Source organism: Callionymus lyra, chromosome 16, assembly GCF_982586985.1.
Source record: "Callionymus lyra chromosome 16, fCalLyr1.hap1.1, whole genome shotgun sequence".
Lineage (NCBI taxonomy): Eukaryota > Metazoa > Chordata > Actinopteri > Syngnathiformes > Callionymidae > Callionymus > Callionymus lyra.
This window is the reverse complement of record NC_141833.1, coordinates 16,873,108-16,896,631: the sequence shown is the minus strand read 5'-3', so window position 1 is coordinate 16,896,631 and position 23,524 is coordinate 16,873,108. Positions and strand designations below refer to the sequence as shown.

Genomic DNA, 23,524 nt, shown 5'->3' with positions numbered 1-23,524 from the left:
ATTTTATCTTTATTATTTGCCAACATCCTGTTGTTTTACTTTGAAAATCTATTTTACATTTGTGATATTTCCTTTAGTTAAAGATTCCATTTTGAGCTTCAGATTAAATGGAAAATACTACAAAAGGATGATATAATTAAATATATTTAAAAAAATCTTGTATATATACATAAATATACACACACTCAATGTTTAAATATATTTAAAATTTCAATAAATAATAATCTGCTATTTCTGTGTTTATATACACATTTATTAATATTTTTTTTACTTTCATTTATTTATGCATTTGATTATTAATGTGTAGCATTGTTTCGACATTTATTCATATATTTATACATTTCCGTTTTTCTTTTCTTTATTTCAAAATATTCAAATCTATTCACTTTTACGTTCACGTTTACTATTGTATTTATACATGTATTTATTTATTTGATTAGAATGATCATTTATCGTCTTTCATTAAGAAGAATAACCGGATGTTGGGAAATAATATTAAAACATTAGCGTTTCTTTCACAAATACAAGTAATATAATAATACTAGTAATAGTAATATAGTAATATAATGATTAAAAAAAGCCTAGTGGACAAAGTCTCTCACTGCAACTGAATCAAAGATCGATCGATAATGTATATATTTAATATTTATTTGTGTGTTTATCTCAGTTGTTGCTTGAATGTGTTTAACCGTCGAAGGTGAATGTAAACAAACCAGGAGAGTCACGTGACCCTGCAGGTTCGTCGACGTCACATCTGGAAACCATTAAGTCTAAGAGGCTCGTGAAGGGAAACTGTTCTGATCTTTTCAAACCTTTCCATCCAAACAACAGTTTCTTTTTCCATATAACCATTTTTTTTAACTTCTTTATCTGACTTTACAATGTATTTATTAAATGATTATTAACTAGCATTTTATCTCTTTTTTTTCTTGAATCTGCAACTTAATTTGCAAGTAAATTCTATATTTTTATTGATGGCAATTTATTTATTCATGTTTGGTTTAAATTCATGACACAATCTTTATTTTATATTTTATATTTTTTACCAGTGATTGTTTTATCCTCTTTTCACATTTTCAAATATTATCAATTTAGTAAATACTTACTATACTTTTGATCATTATTTTTTTAATCATTCTTTAAAACAAATGTGAATTAAAATTATAATCTGAAAAATTCGCTATTGTATGTTATTATTATTATTTTATAAATGTGTTTTTTAACCTTAAAAAAAAGTTTAGTTTCACGTTTTCAAAATATTATGACATCATACTTTTCAATCCTTGAAAATGATTAATCATTTTTCTTGTTTAACATTTAATTTCAAATTATAATCTGATTAATCCAATATTATATCTCATTATAAAATAATATTTCAGATTTTTTAAATTGTATTGTTTTGTGTTTTATCCTCTAAAAAGCTTCTTGGTAAATATTACAATAATATTCTGGCAACAGGTCAGATGTGGCCGCACCGGCGACGGAGAGACCAGATTATAATCCATCCCAGGGAGGGAGAGACGGAGGGATTGAGGAAAGGAAAAGATGACTTTCCCTCATTTCCCTGAGAAAACAGCCGAGCTCACCTGGAGAGGAAACGCAAGACGAGGTCATTTCCTGTCGCTCGGTGAGACACAGATGATCCTGATTAAGAAGCTGCAGAACGAGAAAATCAAATCTCTTGTTCTCAGATCACGTGACAGGAAGTCAACGACCTTCTTGTTCTGATGAAGGTCGGCTGCTCCACTCCGAGTCCACGGTGGACGACTCCGCTCTCGACAGGTCGAACAGGAAGTTACATCATCTTTAAAAAAAAAAAAGGTGATGAAATGATGATGGATTAATAATGGAAGGATGATCTTGAGATTATACACAGGGTTGTGTGTTTGAGTGTAAGTGTTGGTGTGTAACAGTGTGTGTGTGTGTGAGTGCAAGAGTCGACTGTTTAAAGTGCTAAAGTCATAAATCAATGTTAATCTGCATTTACATAATCTCAGTTATCTTCTTAATCCCACAGTTCTTAATCCAGTGTGTGTGTGTGTGTGTGTGTGTGAAGGTTTAACTCTCATTTCTTTAGACAACTTTACACAACGCTCCTGGTGTGTGTGTTTAAGTGTGTGAGTATGAGCTTTTGTGAACAGGGAAGTGTGTGTTTGTATGGTTGTGTGTTTTAGAATAGTGTGCGTAGGTTTGTTTTTGTTTGGTTTACATGTAAAGGTTGTGTATTTGTGGGAGAGTATGTGGTTTATTTTACCAGTCTTTGTGTCATTAATGGACTTGTGTGTGTGAGTCTGGTGTCAGTGTGTAAATGTGAGTTTAGTTGTGTTTGTCATAAATAAATAAATAAAAAACTTCATAATTTGTCGACAATGAAATATGAATAAAATACACAAATAAAGTTTTGACGTTTGAATGAACAATCATGACATCATCAGAGTCAAGGATTTGTTGTGCGACTGTGTGTGTCCAAGACGGCAACAAATGAGGTCAGCCCACAGTTGTGTGTGTCTGTCTGTGTGTGTGTGAACAGCAGGCGGTGCCTGAGGAGAAACACACTCTTAATTAAAACACAAACGCACACACACACACAGGTATTCTCTTGAGATGAAGATGAAGTGATGAGGAGTGACATGGCTTGTGTGTTCGACTCGTGACACACACACACACACACACACACACACACACACACACACACACACACACACACACACGTGATTATTGATCTGCAGAGTGACACGATGGTGGCAGCAGAGGAAATGAACAGAGCAGAGGGAGGAGAGTGTGATGAGAGTCTGATGATGACAAAGACCCACAACGATGGTGAACGAAAGAAGGTCACATGACTGGTTTTTATATGAGATTTGTTTGTTGTTATTGAAAGTTAATTTGTATATAGAAAGTTTCAATTTTTCTTCTTGACTTTCTATTTTGTAGTTATATATATATATATATGTATATATATACAGTATATATATTTTTAAATATTTTTTCAACTTCAGCACCTTTTCTGATGTGATATCAAATATTTTCTTAATCTTAACTCTTTTCAACTTTTTGTTCTATTTTTGAACAATTTGATGTACATTTTTGCATTTATTTATTTTGCTAAAATTCAACTTGTATATAAGATGTTATTTGTCTTTTTTCCTTCTTGACATTTTATTTGTTATTATTATTGATTTACTTAAATCACATTTTTACGACTTCAACACAAGACTCATTTTTTTAATTTCCAGTTTTTTTCTTATTGTTTTTTTCTATTTATTAGATTTTTCTTTGATGGAAATCTGGAGATTTTTCCCCCTTCATTTTTTTTTAAATTTATTTTTCTTCTAAATGATATGATCTTTTTATTGTATTTATTTTTTCGCAGAAATCAACTTTTATCTAAAAACTTTTTTCCTTCACACTGTTCAGTAACGGTGCTCTTTTTGTTTTCTATCTTTCCGGCCTTTTTTGTGTTGTAACATTTCCGGATTTCAATTTCCTCTAATAATTTTTTTTACTGAAACTCAACTTTTAAATAACGTTTATTTTTCTGTTAAATCTTTGTTCCTTTTTTCTATTATTTTCAACTCAAATCATTAGTTCCAAAATGCTAGTTAAAGTGTTAGCCGTTAGCTTCTCTCCTGTTCTGCTGTCAAGCCTCAACCACGGCCTCAGACTTAAAGGCTGACAATAGAGTTGAACCTGCTGAGGCACAACAAAGGCAGAGGACAGGACTTTGGGGGGGATTGACTTCATCTGTCAATGCACTGATGGGGGGCGAGAGGCTAAAGTTCACTTCCTCATTTGCATTAAACATCATTTCCTGTTTCAACAACACAGCAGCAGGACGGGAGTCACCTGTGGAGACCCCTGTGAGGAGGGGGGCGGAGCCTCGTGGTCCACCTGAGAGCGGAGACCCCTGTGAGGAGGGGGGCGGAGCCTTGTGGTCCACCTGAGAGTGGAGACCCCTGTGAGGAGGAGGGCGGAGCCTTGTGGTCCACCTGAGAGTGGAGACCCCTGTGAGGAGGGGGGCGGAGCCTTGTGGTCCACCTGAGAGCGGAGACCCCTGTGAGGAGGGGGGCGGAGCCTCGTGGTCCACCTGAGAGCGGAGACCCCTGTGAGGAGGGGGGCGGAGCCTCGTGGTCCACCTGAGAGCGGAGACCCCTGTGAGGAGGAGGGCGGAGCCTCGTGGTCCACCTGAGAGCGGAGATCACTGTGAGGAGGAGGGCGGAGCCTCGTGGTCCACCTGAGAGCGGAGACCCCTGTGAGGAGGGGGGCGAAGCCTCGCGGTCCACCTGAGAGTGGAGACCCCTGTGAGGAGGGAGGCGGAGCCTCGTGGTCCACCTGAGAGTGGAGACCCCTGTGAGGAGGGGGGCGGAGCCTCGCGGTCCACCTGAGAGCGGAGACCCCTGTGAGGAGGAGGGCGGAGCCTCGTGGTCCACCTGAGAGTGGAGACCCCTGTGAGGAGGAGGGCGGAGCCTTGTGGTCCACCTGAGAGCGGAGACCCCAGTGAGGAGGGGGCGGAGCCTCGTGGTCCACCTGAGAGCGGAGACCCCTGTGAGGAGGAGGGCGGAGCCTTGTGGTCCACCTGAGAGTGGAGACCCCTGTGAGGAGGAGGGCGGAGCCTTGTGGTCCACCTGAGAGTGGAGACCCCTGTGAGGAGGAGGGCGGAGCCTTGTGGTCCACCTGAGAGCGGAGACCCCTGTGAGGAGGAGGGCGGAGCCTTGTGGTCCACCTGAGAGCGGAGACCCCTGTGAGGAGGGGGGGCGGAGCCTCGTGGTCCACCTGAGAGCGGAGACCCCTGTGAGGAGGAGGGCGGAGCCTCGTGGTCCACCTGAGAGCGGAGACCCCTGTGAGGAGGAGGGCGGAGCCTTGTGGTCCACCTGAGAGCGGAGACCCCTGTGAGGAGGGGGGGCGGAGCCTCGTGGTCCACCTGAGAGTGGAGACCCCTGTGAGGAGGGGGGCGGAGCCTCGTGGTCCACCTGAGAGTGGAGATCACTGTGAGGAGGAGGGCGGAGCCTCGTGGTCCACCTGAGAGTGGAGACCCCTGTGAGGAGGAGGGCGGAGCCTCGTGGTCCACCTGAGAGTGGAGACCCTGGACAGGTTCTTTCAAAGCGTCTTTGTTATTTCAGTCGCTCTGGTGGGAACAATCCGGAGCTTTAAGTTAAGACAAGAGTTCAAGTGCAGCTGAGAGTCGACAATAAAACCTGCTGCTCTCAGATCAGCACAACAATGAATAATATCTGCTGCTCTGAGCTCGACTGATCATCCTTAGAGTCCAGAGGAGGCTTAAGAATCAACTGGTGTGTGTGTATCAGTACATACTGTATGTGTGTGTGTGAGTGTTTCCGTGTGTACATGAGTGTGAGTGTTTGTATACGTATGTGTGTGACTTTGTACGTGTACAAATGTGTGCGTCTGTGTTGGTGTGTATGCGTATGAATGCGTGTTTATGTGTGGGTTTGTTTGCTTTTGTTTTTAGTAAGGAGTGTGTTTCTGTGGGTTTGTGTTTATGTTTGTATTCATGTTTGTGTTCATGTTTGTTTATGCTCATTTGTGGGTTTTTGATTGCGTTTGGGTTTGTATGAGTTTATTAGTTTGTGTGTGTTTTTATATGTAGGTTTGTCTGTGTGTGTGTGTGTGTGTGTGTGTGTGCGGAGGGGTGTCTTATGTGTGTGAGCATTTGTGCTATACATAAGTGTGATTGTGTGTCCATGCCTGTATTCTCATGTGTGTGTCGGTCTGGGTGTGAAAATGTGTGTGTGTGTGTCTGTGTTGGTATGTATGCCTATGAATGTGTGTTTATGTTTGAGTTTGTGTGCTTTTTTTTTTAGTTATGCGTGTGTTTCTGTGGGTTTGTGTTCATGTTTGTGTTCATGTTTGTTTATGCTCATGTGTGGGTTTTTGATTGCGTTTGGGTTTGTATGAGTTTATTAGTTTGTGTGTGTTTTTATATGTAGGTTTGTCTGTGTGTGTGTGTGTGGGGGGGGGGGGGGGGGTGTTTGTATGTGTGTGAGCATTTGTGCTGTACATAAGTGTGATTGTGTGTCCATGCCTGTATTCTCATGTGTGTGCTGGTCTGGGTGTGAAAATGTGTGTGTGTGTGTCTGGGGAGGGGTGTTTGCTTGTGTGTTTGAGCATTTGTACACATGTGTGTTAGTGCGTGTGTGTGTGTGTGTGCGTGTGTGTGTGTGTGTGGGAGGAGCAGGAAACCTGATCATAGGCAGGTACAAGAATAGATCCACACTGTCGCCGACCTTCCTGCACATGACGGACTCACAACAACAGTCAGTCGTGTGACGTGTGTAACACACATAAGAGGGAGGAGTCTCAGTGGACCCTGATGTTTGTGGATGATATGGTGAATTTTTTTTTCATTTTGCTTATTTATTTTTTACTGTTTTAACAATTAATTTCTACTCAATACATATATTCATGATTAAGTATAAATATTGATAAATAAATATTTATTTTCTTTATAACATAAGAAAATCTTAACTTTTCTGTTACAAAACAAGTATTGATGTAAATAATAACCACACTATGAAGACTCAAGAATCAAAATTAACTTTTTATATTTGTGTATTTCACTCCATGCAGTGCTGCCATCAGACTCCACAATAAGAACTCAGCAAGATAAATATTTAACAGCACCTTTTCTTCTTGTTATTTTCTTCTTGTTATATTTGTAAATATGATGTGTATATAATATAGGGCAGATTTTTATTCTATTCTATTTAGATCTTTCTTTTCATTTTATTATTCTATTTCTGGGTGTCTTTTATTTTTTTTATTTGAGGTATTGCGCTTGATGTTGTTTTAAACTGAATTTCCCCTCGCGGGACAAATAAAGGATTTCTGATTCTGATTCTGATTCTGATTACTTTTACCAAAAATACATCATTTATTCTGAAAAAACATTCTTACCACAAACAACTAACCACTTAAGATTAGTTTGGATTCATTATTTTCTTTCACGTTATTCTTCAAAATTTTGAAATTTTGAAAAGGTGATTAAAAAACAGATTTGTTAAAAGACAGTGTAAATAAATGTGGATTAACATGTAGATAAAGTAGGATTTATAAGGATAAAACCATGTCAAGAGGAGAAAACGTGTTCATATATATTAATATTGAAACTCTTAATGTATACATTTATATGTGGAACACTATACTGTTTTGTTTATATATTTAGTTAAATACATCTGACAACAAAAGCCCAAAAATACACGAAGACATATGAATATATAGTTGTTATAAAAGTAGTATTCATCTTAAGACGTTTTTATTTGTTCAGGCTTTTCCTTAATTTATCTTGATGGTCCCAGTATTGAATGTGGCCCCTGGGGAAATTGAACTGCCAACCATTTTATCTTAATACTAATCCACATGTTTATCCAAATAAAATGATTATGTTTTAGCATTTATGCCTCATTTATGGCTCTTACGAAGACCCTGTTTCTTTAAACGGCGACACAGATGGAGGATTATTTGACTCAAACCTGTGCGGGAGACAAGGTCTCAAACAGGGTCTGTGTGGTTCTCAGTATTATCTTGACTTTTAAAGTATATACTTTATTCAATATTGTTTTGATTGTTTAAGCGCTTTGTGACCCTGGTCTGGAAAAGCACTATATAAATAAAAAATACTTACTTACTTACTTATAATGTAACTTGCTGTAAATACAATTATTATCTTTTTTTTTTCTTTTTTTATTTCTACTTTTTTTCATTTAACTGTAAAGAATGACTTCTATTAAAAGATTAATTTAAACTATAACTGTTTATATTTGTCATGTATTGCAGAGTTCTGCTCCACCTGTTCCTTCAGTCACCTGGATCAGAACCTGAGAGCATCGACCACTGACCACTTCCAGCAGCTCACCGGGCTCGACGCGCCCTTTTGTGTCCGCCCGGAAGCGACCCGCGGGCGGGCCAGAGCGAGCGAGGAGGAGGTGCTGCCGTAAACCCCGCCGGAGCGTCGCAAACCAGGTGTTTTGTCGGTGAGGGGAGGGGTGAGGTGGAGGGGGGAGGAAGGGAGGGAGGGAGGGAGGGAGGGGTGAGGAGAGGGAGGCGACTGTCGGTCCAGACTCGGCGAGGATCATGGCGGATGGCCCCAGGTGTAAGCGCAGAAAACAGGCGAACCCGAAGCGCAGCAGCGGTAAGTCCAACTCCTACCGTGGGCCGCGTGCGAGGCGAGCGTGGATCCCGCCGTGGACGCGCGCGTCTCCGCCGCTCAAAAAACTCCTGACTTTCGTGCCTCAGTTGCGGCACTTTTTTTTCTCGGGTGACTCCGGAGCGGGTGGACCGTTATACCTGGCCGCCCTGCTCTCCCCGCCTCTGGGGCCGCCTGCCTCCCAGGACCGTTATCCGCCTCGCTAGAATAAAGCTCCGCGCCTCCTCCTCCTCCCGCGGCTCTCGCTGCACCTCTTTCAGGGACTTTTCGACACTTTTTTCCCGGGCGCTAGCTTCTCTCTCAGCGACAGGTTTCTCTCCACAACGTGGCCGAGAGGCGGCTTGTTGTCGGACGCCGTTTCTCTTTTTTTTCTTTTTTTTTCTTTCGGGCGAGGTTTCCCCGTCGCTTTCCAGCCTCTCCCCTCCACCCCGAACCCTGTCCTCGGTGGGTCTTCGTCCATTTATCCGCACTTTGTCTCTCTTGGGGATCCCGCGGGGAGGTTTTTATCGCGGCGACGCTGCGAACGTGATGTTTCTGGACGAGATCTGGTCCTGAGCGTGATCTTTCTTTTTTTAATGTTTGAAGTGAGAGAGAGAGAGAGAGAGAGAAACAACAACTTCAATCATTCTCTTAAACTTCATTCTGGTCACTTTTTTTAGAAAATCCACCTGCTGTTTTTTTTTCCACTTTCTCCATCGTCATTATTATTGTAAACGGCGTGTCGTGACGTCACGAGGACCGTTATTCCCCACTGTTATAAACAGCGACGGTGACGACAGCAAGTTTGATAATAAAAATCTAGTTTTTTAGCAACACTTATTGGGTTTTTTTTTTCTTTCTTTGTGGTTGATTATTTTATTTTTTCATAAATAAGTGAAAAGGTGAATTCGTGATGATGCGTTCAGGTGGCTCGCTTCCTGATTGGTCGGTTCCCCCACCTGGTCTCTCCTCCTGTTCAGCCTCACCAGCCAATAAAAGCGGAATAAATATATATTTATATATTTACTTCTGAGGCTGTGAAGCACCTTTTTTTTTTTTTTTCTTTTTTTTTTATCCCCGCGCTGCTGACGACACGACGTGCGCGCAGGAGCCATCATCCTCCTCATCATCATCATGTTTACCTGAAGGCGTAGATAAAGCGGAAACAAACACCTGCGGATCTCGGTACCGGATCCGGTCCTGCTCGATTGTTCTGCTCAGAAGAGCTGCTCGAGATGTCAACTTGTGCAGGTAGACGTCGTTATTTTCTCTCTCTCTCTCTCTCTGTGTTTCGCTTCAGTCCTTCTCGCGGGATTTATCACCGCGATTCTGACCCACTTTTATTATGGCTCGGTTTCGAACCCATTCGTGGTCGTGTGCGTGCGCGCGTGTGTGTGTGTGTGTGTGTTATTACTCCACCGATAATAGCGTCTGGTTTCCATCTATTGTGCTGCGGTGGTTTTGTTACACAATATCCTGCTGGTGTGGAGGATGATGATGATGAAGATGATGATGATGATGAAGATGATGGTGATGATGATGATGGCGGTCAGTCCCGTTACTGCAGTGAGGCGGGGTTGATGCTTTTTTTCTTCCTCCTGGAGACGACACAGCCAGGTACGCAAGGTGATGCAACACCTATCAAGGTGTGTGAGCCGCGTGCGTGTGCGTGCGTGTCAGTGTTCGACATTCATCGCAGGAATTGGTTTTTGTTTTTTTGAACAGAGATGATAGTTTAGATGTTATCAAGTCAAATCCATTTCCTCAGTGTTTGACTTTGATTTGTGTTCAATGAAAAATGCATTTGTTATTTATTGTATAATAAATTAAATACATACATGGATGTGAAGATAAATATTAGATCCGTATGTATGTTGTTTCTATTTAAATATTTGTAGGAAAACAGATTTGAACGTCGGTACATTCATAAATATACACGTGAATAAACATAAAAATGTAATGGAAAATACGTAGATAAATAAGAACCTTTTATGGTAAAATACATAAGAAATAGTATACGTGTATATGTGTATATGAAGTATAGTTTGATGAAAAGAAATGATTGATATGAATAAGGAAAACACTCCTACGATGTCAAGCATATATTATAATAATAATTTGATTTTCAGGGACTTTGAACAGGTAAAAAAGAAACGATAAACTCACTTAAGACAATAAACTAACAGAAAACAAAACGTGGAAATGTAGCATGATTTAAAAAAGGAAGTGAAAGTGACTAGAGGTATATATTTAGCAAATAAAGTGAAAGAAAAATCATTTTTTACATAAATATTCATGTATTTTTTAGCACCTGGAGTATCCTTGAGAGGTTTAATGGTTTTTATTTTTTCAGGCTTTTCCTTGATTTTCTGGAACTCCTGTTGTGTTATCAGTTTTATCTTGATCTTTAAAATATATACTTTATTGAATATTGTTTTGATTGTTTAAGCGCTTTGTGACCCTGGTCTGGAAAAGCACTATACAAATAAAAATTACTTACTTACTTACTTACATTAGGTGGAAGAAGAGACAAAACAGAGAGGAATCTTCCAATGATTCGTGGATCCAGATGGTAATTTGGAATTCCACAAAAACAACATAATCTCTTCTTTGTCCTTTGAACGTATGCCACCATCTTTTACTTAAATAGATTCTTATATAAATTCTTAAAAAGACAGTAAAACCTGGCTGATCAAATTCTTTTCTGAGTAACAAATACATCTTAAGTGAATAAATGATGCAGTAAATCTCTTAAAAAAAACATTAATTGGCAGATAAATGGATCGTACATATGTATGAATCAATTGAAAAATATAAGCGTGAATATAACATAAATAAATCTATAGATAATTGAATATACACCATGTAGTTTGATTGACAAAAATTACTCAATACTTGAATAAACGAATGAATGAATGAACAGAATAGTATCAGGATGAATGGGAGAACAAATTAAAAGTAGGTGATACATGTGTGAAGTCAAAGGATGGATGTTGAGGTACATGTGAGGATGCAATAGTGAATATTTGGATAAATCTGTAAACAAATGATGAATAATGGATAAATATGTTTATAAACAGTCGCATACTTGGATAAATACGTTGATGAACGGGTGAATATATGAAGGAAAATGAGGCTAAACATGTTGTGAATAATATATGGAGTTATTTGTCTGCTGAAGTAGATATTTTGTTCATAAAAACTAAGGTCAAAGGTCATGTAGAAGATCTGATAAGTCTATGAACTCTGGTTGATTAAGCTTCGTCTTCAGTCGGATCTGAGCGAAAGACAAACTCCTCGCACTTCCCTTCTTTTTTCCTCTCGTGAGCTTTGATTCCTCCCGATATTTTACCTCCGTGTTCGGGGCAAACCTGAGGGATGAGCGACAGTGAGGCGAGGGGGCGCTGCAGGGGGCGCAGCAACAACATCCCACTTTGATATGACTTTGCAGACGAGGAGACGAGCTCCTCTGTTCGTCTGCCTCATGAAGTCTGACAGTCACAGACGAGGAAGTAGGTCGTCGCTCGTCTGGAACATCCCACTTGCAGCGCTTCAGTGCTGTAATCCACTCTTTTAAGACACCGGTTTTTGTCTTTTTTACACACATTTCTACTGACTTGTGTCGTCAGAATCAAAGTCTTATGAGTCAACATTCTTATATTTTTGTTTTTGTCTTATCCAGCTATTGTTTAAATAGGTTATTTGCTAGCGCTGATGTTATTAGCATTAGCTTTATTTCTTCACAAACACATAAGCAATGTTGTTATTTCTCCTGTCAATCAAAGAGTATTCAGTTTAAGATACAATTGGACATTCATTTCCGATTATTTTGTCTCCAAGTTTGCACGTTATTGAAGATTCTGCTCTGAACGTTCGTAGCTTCATGATGAAAAAGCTAACAAAGCTACTGTAAGTTAATGACAACAGAAACTGAGGGATTTATTTTCGTAAATTGAGTTTTATTTTTAACCTTAATACGTTTAATTTCTCTTCATATATGAATGGCTTGTCTTTGAGTTTCTCGTCAGGCCCGTCGTGAGAAAATAGCTAGTTCTGATGGAGCTAAAGTTGCTAAAGCTAAAGCTAGCATTGCTAAAGATACTCGTTGTTAGCAAAGGAAGGAAAATGTCTTTTTGTTGAACATTCTGTAATTTTAAGAAGGATTTTTTAGTTGAACATGTTGTGATATATGTATAATATGTTGCTTTATTTAGGAATTTAAAGCTAAAGTACTAAAACAAATGGATGTTTTCAGAGTAGACGTTATGACTAAGACGTAATAATTGACTTCCTGTTGAGCAACACCTGAACGAGACCGCCTTTCGACTTCCTTTTAACTTCCTTTTAACTTCCTGTCATCGTGGAGTCGCTGTCGTCGCATGCACCCTTGACCTTTGACCTCTCAGATTCCCCTCCACACGTCATCTCGAGCATCAAACCGATCTCGAGACGGTGAATTAGGTCAACGTGTTGTTTCATGAATTTAGGAAAATGAAAGAAGCCCTTGTTGAGATGGACGGTGTCGTGACGGTCATGTGATCCTCCCGAGGACACAGTTTGTTGACATGTTTGCTTGAAGTTATTGAGAAAACTCACAGTTCGAACTGTCCTCTGGAATACAAGCATTAGGTGGCGCTAGTCGTGTCGTCGTCTGACGTCAGTCACCCTGTCGTGTCGATAAAGCTTTATCATGTGCGTGGAACATGGTAGACTACATTGATCAAAAATGAATTACATTCTTTCGTTTATTTTATATATATTTTTGTTGGATATTTCACTCTTTTTTATTTTAAAATAATATATAATTTCTGTTGAATTAAACTCATATTTTTAATATATATCTGTATTCACATTACACTTTTATTTCATTTTTACAATTATTTGCATTGATTTTACTTTTGTTTTTATTTATGTATATTTATTTTTACCATTTAATTTACCATTCATTTTGATTCAAAGCCATGTTTTTTTTTTTAATTCCCACTATTTTCTATTACTTAATTCTTACTTTTATTATACTGTTTTGTTTTTGGAGTGAATTTTCTCTCAGCAATTTTTAATAGTTTTGTAGAAAATCTCCTCAATTTTGCACACAAAGGTTGAGACTTAAATGTTATATTAATATAAATATAATATTTGTGTTGAAAAAAAAGTTAGAAAATGTTAGCACGATGCTAACTAGCTAACTGGTTGGCTTTCTGCTAATCATAAATACACAATTGACAAAACAACTTTGACAACAGGTGCGACACAAATGGACATTTTTGATGAGACATTTAAAAATAGTGTTTTTGTTTTAGCGCAAAATGATATTTTAAACTTGACAGATTGTTGAAGAAGAGCTTCATCGGTCACATGTGTGTCAGCGCTAAGAAGCTTGTTGGTTCAGTAGCTGTTAATTGATCCATGACGCTCACTCATTCAGGGTACTTTCTCTTTGTGTGTGTGTGAGTGTGTGTGTGTGTGTGAGAGAGTGTGTGTGTGTGTGTTTTCAAGCCCACAAATGGGCTCTTGGAATGACAAAGCACTACAGGATGTCTCCAGCATGTTTCCATTAGCTCCTCCCATCACCGTTTATGGTCTGTAGGGGGAGGGGCGTGAGCTCCTGACGCTGCCGTGGCTAATTGAACTGTGTGTGTGTGTGTGTGTGTGTGTGTGTGTTTGTGAGAGAGTGTGTGTGTTAGCATTAGCATCGAGGTGGGAAACTGCTACTTTGCTCCTGGGTCTGCATGACAACAACTCTTAGCTTGGATTTACATGAACCCAGCAGGTGGTCATGTGACGTCAGCCTCACAGGTGGTGATGTCATGTGATGTCAGCTGACGGTGTTTAGTGTGTTTTTTGAGGATTTGTTGTTGATTTGTTGTGTCATCGTTTGTGTTTTCAGCGATTATGGTGGTACTTTTTTTCTCTAAAATTTTTGTTGGGTTTTACTTTTCTTTCATTCTTGTGCTAATGTTTTTTTTCATCTTTTAATTTTAGAAAAACAAAAGGATTTTCACGCATTTTATTAAGAATCTATACATTTTGTTTGTTTATCTTTCATTTCTTTCTTGTGCTCACTTTACTAACAACCTATATTTGTGTTTTTTAATAGACTTTTGTCATGTTTTTTCTTCAATCTTGTGCCCGTGGGTTTGAAATTTTTTTTATTTAGCATTTAATTAACCATCTTTATTTGTGCCTTTCTTTTAGAATTTTTATCACGTTTTATGTTTTTTTTCAGGATTTGTAATATTTATCCATTCCTTTATTAACGTTTTAATAACGATATATATTTTTCTTTTTTTTATAGAATTTTTGTAATAATTTTTAACACACGTTAAAAAAAACATTTTATTAACCATCTTTATTTGTGCTTCTTTCTTCTTATTGTTTTAAAAATATTTTCTCCAAATGTCTCCCTTATGTTTGTTACTACATTTATTTTTATATTTAACATATTCTCAGTTTTATCTCAAATTTCTTTCATTAATTGACATTTTCCAAGGCGTGTGGATCTCGCAGCAGCAGCTGAGTTTAGTCTGGTTGTTGTTGCTGTGAAGTGAGTGTTGTTGCAGTTCTTGAGGGTAAACGTGGTTCGTCAGCAGAGGGGAGACAAAGAGGAGAGAACCTCACAGATGCAGACTCCCCCACAGGGTCAGAGGTCAATCAGCATCCCCCACAGAGTCCTGGCGAGCCACATGTGCTCGGAATCTTAGCCGAGGTACAGAAAGTTTGTTTTCCAGCTGTAGTAGCATCTCAGCCGTGTTAGCATTCCACTTAGCCTTTGAGCTGTGTTAGCATTCCACTTAGCATTTGAGCTGTGTTAGCATTCCACTTAGCATTTGAGCTGTGTTAGCATTCCACCTAGCACTTGAGCTGTGTTAGCATTCCACCTAGCATTTGAGCTGCGTTAGCATTCCACCTAGCATTTGAGCTGTGTTAGCATTCCACCTAGCATTTGAGCTGTGTTAGCATTCCACCTAGCATTTGAGCTTTGTTAGCATTCCACCTAGCATTTGAGCTGCGTTAGTATTGAGCTACATTAGCAGTGATGACCTAGTTATTATTATTATTATTTATACGATTGTTTCAATCTCTGTGTTTATTCAATTAGCTAATAACCATCAATTAAGGTAAACTATTGACTCATGTTAGCATCTTATTTTAATAAATCTCCAGAAAATGCTATCTTTGGGCAGCTAGCATTTTCTTTTAGCAAGACTTTTATTAGCGGGTGTTGTTTTAATATCCCTTCAGTTTTCTCCTGCGTCTTTGTATATTAGCATTAGCATATATTAGCTAACGTGGGTTACAGTTTTGTCTGTTACCGCTTTGTTTTTTTTTGTAAAGAAATTTCCAAAGATGGAGTTGAAGACCTAATGTTTACAGTTGATTATAAAGTAACAGCAACTCATTTGTTTTTGTTTTAATTGTAGGTGTTAGCATGTTAATGCTTACAGTTTAGCTTTTGCGACAGCAATCCTGCAAAGTTATTATCTATTTATTTAATATTTATGCTAACACGTCTATTCCGAGACTTCACTTGTTTTTGTATCACAGCTGGACGATGCAAATGCTAAATCTCTCTTTTTGACGTTTATTTTTCTCTAGAATTTGAAACAAATAGTCAGAAGAACATCAACTGAACTTCGTCCGATCACTTCCGCCTCGTTGACAGAAGTGAAACTCACCTGCAGTCCCAGGGTTCGGTCTCACAGGAAAAACCGAAAACACACTTTATTTATGTATTTATTCTCGTACAAAAATGGCTCATTATTGCCCTGATGCGACCCGGTTAAGTTCCCCGGTCGACCCGAGTCGTCGGTGCAGTCGCTACAGTGACATCATCCGTGCTGTGCTCGAGGGCCGCTGCCTCCATTAGCGCTTCCTCCACAGGGACGGGGAAGCCTCAGGAGCGCCGCACTCACACACTCGCGAGGGCCACTTTAACAGCCACATCACATTCCCCGGAGCGTCACACACACACACACACACAGACACACACACACACACACCCTCTGGAGGGCCCTATTAGCAGACGTGAATTCAATTGTGTACTTCCAGAGATTGAAGAGACGCAAACAGACCTGAATGAACCTTCTGTCTTCTGTCCATTTATCACGACACTGTCATATCGCACACCACTACTCACAGACACACAAAGTGAAGAAGTACAGATCGCACACCACTACTCACAGACACACAAAGTGAAGAAGTACAGATCGCACACCACTACTCACAGACACACAAAGTGAAGAACTACAGATCGCACACAAACAATACACAGATCATGTCATGTTTCGAATACCTGGGCTCGATTAGTCGTGTCTGTTTCTGTGGATCGGATAGGAATCATGTGTTCATGCATTTTAAGAACTGAACTTTTAAGTACCTAGTAGTAGTTTTTAATGGAATCTTTGCTGACAAATGTGGCTCAGGGGCCACTTTAGGCCCTCTGCTTTCATTTATCAGGCCCTAACAAGGTGTCGACATTTTGTAACTTGTGGTCATAAATAATATTATTATATTCATTAATTATATTAATTATATTACCTATCTTTTCAAGTCGTTAAATTTTTTTAATGACAATACTGAATTTTTTGTGAACAATATATATATATATATATATATGTATATATATATTGTTCACAAAAAATTCTATATAAATATATATATATATATTTATATTATATTATATTTTCCTTAAAATATTATTCCCAAATTCAAGTTCTTTTTTCTTCTTAAAAGTGAAATTATTTCCTCTTTTTTTCTTAAAAGTCAAATGTATTAGGTATATATATGCTGTATATATATATATTCTTTTTTACAAATGTATTTATTTTGAAAATCCTTTAAAGCTATATGAACGATAAGGTACAACTTTTATATTTAACCTTAAATGAAATATTTATTGTTCAAATGTAAAATCAATTTTTAACAACAACTTTCTGACACTGTTTGTATTCACGGCACCAGATTATATATATTTTTCCCCCCTTTGGTCATTTATTTGCGACACTCATACTTTCTGGGGCGACTGTACTGTTGACAGATAATAAATTCCCATCTGAGACTTGGCTTAAAAATGATCTAAAAATCTAATCTTGCATTTATAAAATATTGGGTAAAAGTGCTGACTCGGAGGAACCGCTTCATATAAATCAAACAAAGTGACTTCAGTAGCGTCACAACGTTTGCTTCTGCGTGCACAACATAACACACACACATTAAGATAAAGGTACAAAATAATAACACAATCATACTCCAAACACACACTGAAATCGAGAGAGAAGAAATAAATCAGCATGATCGTAAAAAACACACACATCTTAAGAGAAGCAACTACACCCACACTACACTACACTTTAATGCACACATTAAAACTTGAACACAACTCATCCATGCTCCGAACAATATTGAGATACACAGCAACACAACAAGTAGAAAACACTCAGAGACCAGTGCACGCAAAAGATTGCGAGGAAGGTAAACGCACACACATGAAAACACACGCTTGACACAAGTGTCATAAATCACGTCACTGTGGCTCTTAAACATAACATTAATATCTTAGTCACGTCTTGGAGAGAAGCTATATTAGTACTACTGCTCACAGCAACATCAGTATTAGCAGGCCCGTCAACACAAACACACACACACACGCACACACACACACTGCTGACTTATGTAATTCTCTGTGATGTAACTTTAATGAGCTAGCGGGACTCGGAATGAGAAAAAAAAAAAAGCCCCATTGAAGACAAACTACTTTGTCTTGTGCCAGAGCGGCAGGCGGCCGCGGGCCGTAGTAACCGGCCGTAGTAACCGTCCAATCAGGATCATAGCTGACCGTACACGCAAGTCAGCCACGTCACGCCAGAACACACACCACGGCCCCGGCTAGCGCGGATGCAGATTTGAAGTCGAAAGTTAAACCCGGGCAACTGACTGAGAGACTCACGTCTGCTTTCAGTTCACTTTCTACACCGGGGAGCCTCTGGTGGACACGCTAGCAAAAAAGCTAACGTTGTCAACAGTATTTAGACGCAGATCCCGATAAAAACACACAAGTTGTGTAGCGCTAACAAAGGTCCTAACACGACACACAGTCATTTCTGCTCAGACTCGGCGAGCTAAAGAACAACGAAGAGGCCCTCGTTACGTATTCCTCCGCCACCTGTCCTGCTGCCGCTGCAACCCCGGGGGTCCCCGGGGGGCCTTTAGAGGGCTCAGCTCCTCCTCGCCCACCTGTCCATCCCATAATTCACGTCTCTGGAGAGGCGGCGGATCCACTCTGACGCTCACTTTTGAAGCCACTCTGCGAAGTGAAATCTTATTTTCGTGTTCGTGTATTGACGTCCCTGTGGTTCGAGGGCGAGTGAGAGAGTAAAAGTATTTGTGGTTTATTAAAGCATATTTCCTTACAGAGTAATACTTGCAGTAGTAATACATCAGTCGCCGTATCACAGATGTTTTCGTGATTATTTAAACATCAGATCAACAAACACAACGGCCCTAATAACCGCACTCACCTTACTAATGGTGCAAACAAAAACGGTGAACTCCCATGATGCCTAGCGTCTACACAACGCTCTATTTAGTGACAGATGATTTGTCGCAACAATACTGTAATACTTAAATCATGGTTATGTCGCTACGTCAAAAGTGGTGGACGACTGTGATTGGTTGACTGGGCGGCAAAGCATTGCGGGAGCGGTTCAGGTCACCGTTACCGAGAGAGATGGCACCGTATGGGTAATGTTGGATTTCAAAGTTTTAAGAAATGTTGTTAAACAAATGTTGTTGATTTAAAGAAGTAAGACATTTAATAATTGTTAATTTGCAGATTTCGTTATTTCCGGAATAAACCGCAATTAACGAGAAACAATGTATAGGATTATAAAAGCACTCAGATCCGTTTGAAATTGTCATTTTTTAGCATTTGAAATACACAAAACATCCTCTAAATGGGAGGTTGTGTTGAAAAGCTCGCTTCCAGAAAACACACAACAATACTCTTGTACTGCAGCTCCTTCTGCACCACAGAGACTGATTGGAAATGTGTCTTTTCTTCTTGTTTTCTTCGAGTTGTTTTGCTAGCAACTTGCTAATAATAATAGGAGATTAGCAGTTGTAATATTCGCGGTGTAGCGAGTGTGTTTCAAAGCATTACATTTGTTGGCGGTCATAATGTTACGGCTCGTCGATCGACCCACTTAAGTCCGATCCCGGCGACGACGACGACACGTTGTCCCGGGTTGTGAATGATTCAAAGAGACGCGAGAGTTCGCGGCGTCGCCGCCGGCTCTGTGTCGAGGCCGCGATCTTCCTCCGAGTCGCGAGTCTCCGAAAGAAGACTCTGAAAGAAGGAGGGAGGACCAGGGGAGGAGGGTGAGATATGCTAATGCCACCTCCAGCTAAAGACAGCCAGAGGAGTTTCCCACCGGGTGTGTGTGAGTGAAAGACACACACACACACACACACAGAAGATGGAGTGAATAGCTTCCTTTCTTGCGACACACACTAGCCGGCGGTGGCGCACACAAATATTCTGGAGACTTCATTTAGAATCTCAGGTGGACGTTAGCAAGAGTCTCGGCGGGAAGTCTTTCATGGCCGCGAGCAGATTAGCTGGTGAACGCATGAATATGCAGCGACAAAGTTAGCATCGCCATGGAGTCCAATCCTCGCTCCAGTTTTTTGCTGAGTCATCGTGAAGTAGCTGTTAGCCGTTGAGTTAAAGCTAACTGTAAAAAAGTGTATTAAAGGGGGGGAAAGTTGGAAGTTTGAGTTTATCTGAGGTTGTGTTCAAACACTGTTGTGTGAGAGAAACACTGGAAGATGTGTGTTTGTAATTGTGTCTTAAGTTGGAGCAGGTAGTGACATGGTAGTATCTGCGCTAGAGTTAGCATGTGTTAGCATCACAAGATACATGATTTGTACAAAAAATACATGAATAATTAAATAAAAATCAATACAGTGTTGAATATCATCACTGTATTGATTTTTACTTAATTATTCATGTATTTTTTTGGCTTTTAACTTATATATTTTTTCATTTGTTAAGAGTTATTTTATGGTTTGAATTTCAATAGTGTGTGTAAAATAAAATAAATGGATTTCTTATTTTAAATGAACATGCAAATATTGCATGAATGCATTTTTGTGTTGTAATTAAACTTCCAGCCCCTAGATGGCAGCAGTCATCACGTCCTCCACAGCTAATAGAACAAGACTGAGGATGAGAGGATACAGTCGACTCGAGCGGCTTTTAAAGCTGTTTTTTGGACATATTTTGGTTTGAAAACAAATGAAAGCAGTTACGACTTTGTCAAGAGTCATGTGGTCTGTAAATTCTGCAACACCAGAGTCAAGTACCTGACAATACTACACATATATCCTTGTTACTATAGTATCACGATATATTCGTAATACGTATTATTAGATTCTTGCCGATACACACAACTAATTCTGATGTTGTGAGTCCTGCTAGTAGCTGCTCTTGAGTTAGCATGTTAGCGTGTTAGCTTCATCATGAGTGGGAGAAGATCTTGTTCTACAAGTGTATGCGACTCTATCTTGTCAAAGTCCGTGGACCGCAACAAGGTCTAGTTTGATTTATCCACCCTTGCATCACTGAAAACATTTCTGAGGTTTTTGTCACGTTTTTTTTGTGAGTTTCCCTCCGTTTTTCGACCACAGCGCTTAAGTGGGCCACTCCAGGATTAAACCTTTTGTATGTAATCCTCAAACACCGCGGCTCCCCCTCAACACACCTGAGCAGAGAAACAAAGCTTTTTTTTTTTTTTTTTCTTTTCCGTCTCACACAACAATCATGCGAAGCTTCATTCATCCGTCCACGTCTCTGGACCGGCTCTGGCGTGAACACAACACCTGCTTCGCTGTTCCACGAGCTACACATGCCAACTTGTTAATCTCCAGCATGTGAATCCAGAGATGATTTTTTTTTTTTTTTATAAGCAAAAAACGAAGATGGCGAGCAGCTGGTGGCTGCGGGATTAAAAAGTTTCAGCTCAAGATATAAGTTACACAAAAGACGAAGGATCGAGACAAAGAAAAACGTTGACGTCCTTAAGAAGGTCCTGAGATCTTTAGAAGTTTCCCTGGCACATGGCACTCACAGAACAAATACCTCTGCCAAGGAGGTTAATTTAAAATAGTTAACAATAACAATTTAGTAACATTTTTTCCATACTTGCCATTGAAATCTGAGAGCTGAGAGCTGCTATATATATATATATATATATATATATATATATATATATATATATATATACCAAACATACCTTTAGACTTTTAAGGAAAAAAAAAATTGCACCTTTGAGAAGAAAAAATAAGAAATATGAGTGAGAAATATTTTAATGAAAATATAATAAAGATAAATATTTTTTTCTAATATATATTCTTAGGATTTTTAACTATAACGTCAATATTGTCATAAACAAAAGTATACGATTTGGTTTAACAATGAAATAAAATTATTTTTAGAAAATAGGGGTAGGTTAATAAATATAATAATATTTATATATATATATATATATATATATATAAATTACATAAACAATTATCATGATGATAAATAATAATAATGACAATAAAATACATTTGAACAGAACCAGACACACACTGAAAAGCATTTGTCCTTTTATCACAATTTTACAAAATAATATATAAAAATAATTTATTAAATTCTTAATTTACTTTCTTTACTTACAGCAGCAGATATATAAAACATAATGTTCCCCTTAGCATCTTTAAAATTACCTTTTTTTTTTCGACCATCATATTTAAATCTAGTTTGGGGATCGTACTGGAAGAAAGTTGTCGCCATCCGGTGGTCATAGTTTAAATTAGTGCTGGTTGATGAAAGGACAAGTGTTGGCTTTATGACTATTCCACTTTTAGCTTCTTTGTGTTGTTTGTGTGTGAGTTTTGTATCCATTAACAACAGAAACCAGTTAGCAACAGCTAGCAATAGCTTATTTAGCAACTAGCATCTTTTTTGCACCTTAATTCTTTAACGTGATCTTTGCTTCAGTGTCGATCAGGAGCCAAACATTCATTCATCTCGAGTCATGCGGCGCTTGAGTTCCAGGAAAAGTCAGAGACACTGTTGAAAACTTTGGCTCCGTGTCGTCTCTGCGAACTCGACTCAGGTGTTTTTTTCCAGAACAGTCCGAACAGATGTTAAACACTCGGATGTCATGTTTTACATCACAGCGTTCTTAGCCTGTTAAACTTCAGGACCCCCCCCCCCCCCCCGCACGTGTTGTGTGGGAGACGGAGAGTGTGAGTGGAATACTGAGCAGGACACGAGGTGAGATCACAAATGCAACACAACGTTGTGTTGTGTTGTGTTGTCTCGGGAGTAGCAACTTAGCTCGGGCTAGCTTGTTCAGAGCGATCGTACCTGGACCAATCAGGAGGCTGTATTTCCTCACTTAAGTTTGCTACTAGCATAACTGTCAAACTAAACACAAACAGGAAGTTGCTAATCAAGCGTCTGAATCTGGTCCCGCCCCCCTCCACACCCCCGCTCGCCCTCGGATCACATGATCAATCCAGGTAGATTCGTCGTGACGGAATGTGTTTTTCCACGAATCGAAAACCAGTCCAGTTTTCAGTCTCACGATCAGATATTCCAGGTTGTGAACGCCAGAGAGACTTTAATATCCATTAGCCGCCGCGCTCCTCCAGCCATGCTAAACAAATTACATCCTGCAGGCAATTAGGTAATGCAAGAGGCCGGCCAATCAATGTGAGCGACTCCGGCTAATTATTTTTATGGAGACGCTTTATCGCAAGAGAAAACCCTCGCGTGGGTTTAAAGCACCGACGCGTGGACCCGCCTGTGATCATTGTTCTCTTGTCAGGGGGTCAAAGGTGACATCTTAAAGTAGTCCACGGCAAAAAAAACAGAGTTATTGTTGGCAACAATACGATATATCGTGATACTGTAGTAACAAGTATATATGTGTAATATTGTCGAGTACTTGACTCTGGTGTTGCAGTATTTACAGACCACATGACTCTTGATGAAGTTGTAACTGCTTTCATTTGTTTTCAAACCAAAATAAGTCCAAACATCAGCTTTAAAAGCCGCTGGAGTCGACTGTATCCTCTCGTCCTCAGTCATCATTGTATTCATCATTCTATGGCTAGGGAGGAAGTAATGACTGCTGCCATCTAGCGACCTGAAGTTCAATCGCAACACGAAATGAACGAATGCCATGAATATTTTCTAATTTTGAGTAGAAAACACATATATTTCATGTTGTTCACAATTTAATAAAATGTTTACCAGAAAATAATTACGATAAAATTAAAAATAAAAGAAAAACGCTACAGTGCTGTTCAACCTTGATACAATATCGG

General features: G+C 39.2%; 1 protein-coding gene across 2 annotated transcripts in view; it reads left to right on the top strand.

Annotated features, from left to right (window-relative positions):
* Positions 1-8,059: 8,059 nt before the first annotated feature.
* Positions 8,060-23,524, top strand: part of LOC148063970 (zinc finger E-box-binding homeobox 1-like) — a 44,566-nt gene continuing 29,101 nt past the window's right edge. Inside the window, exon 1 of one of the 2 annotated variants that reach the window (XM_087810449.1) lies at positions 8,060-8,149. In XM_087810449.1, the coding sequence (XP_087666575.1) occupies positions 8,092-8,149 (58 nt within the window). In that variant the 5' untranslated portion in view covers positions 8,060-8,091. Of the gene's footprint in view, positions 8,150-9,300; positions 9,395-23,524 lie in introns of those variants that run through there. The other variant, XM_087810451.1, reaches the window with a different exon arrangement.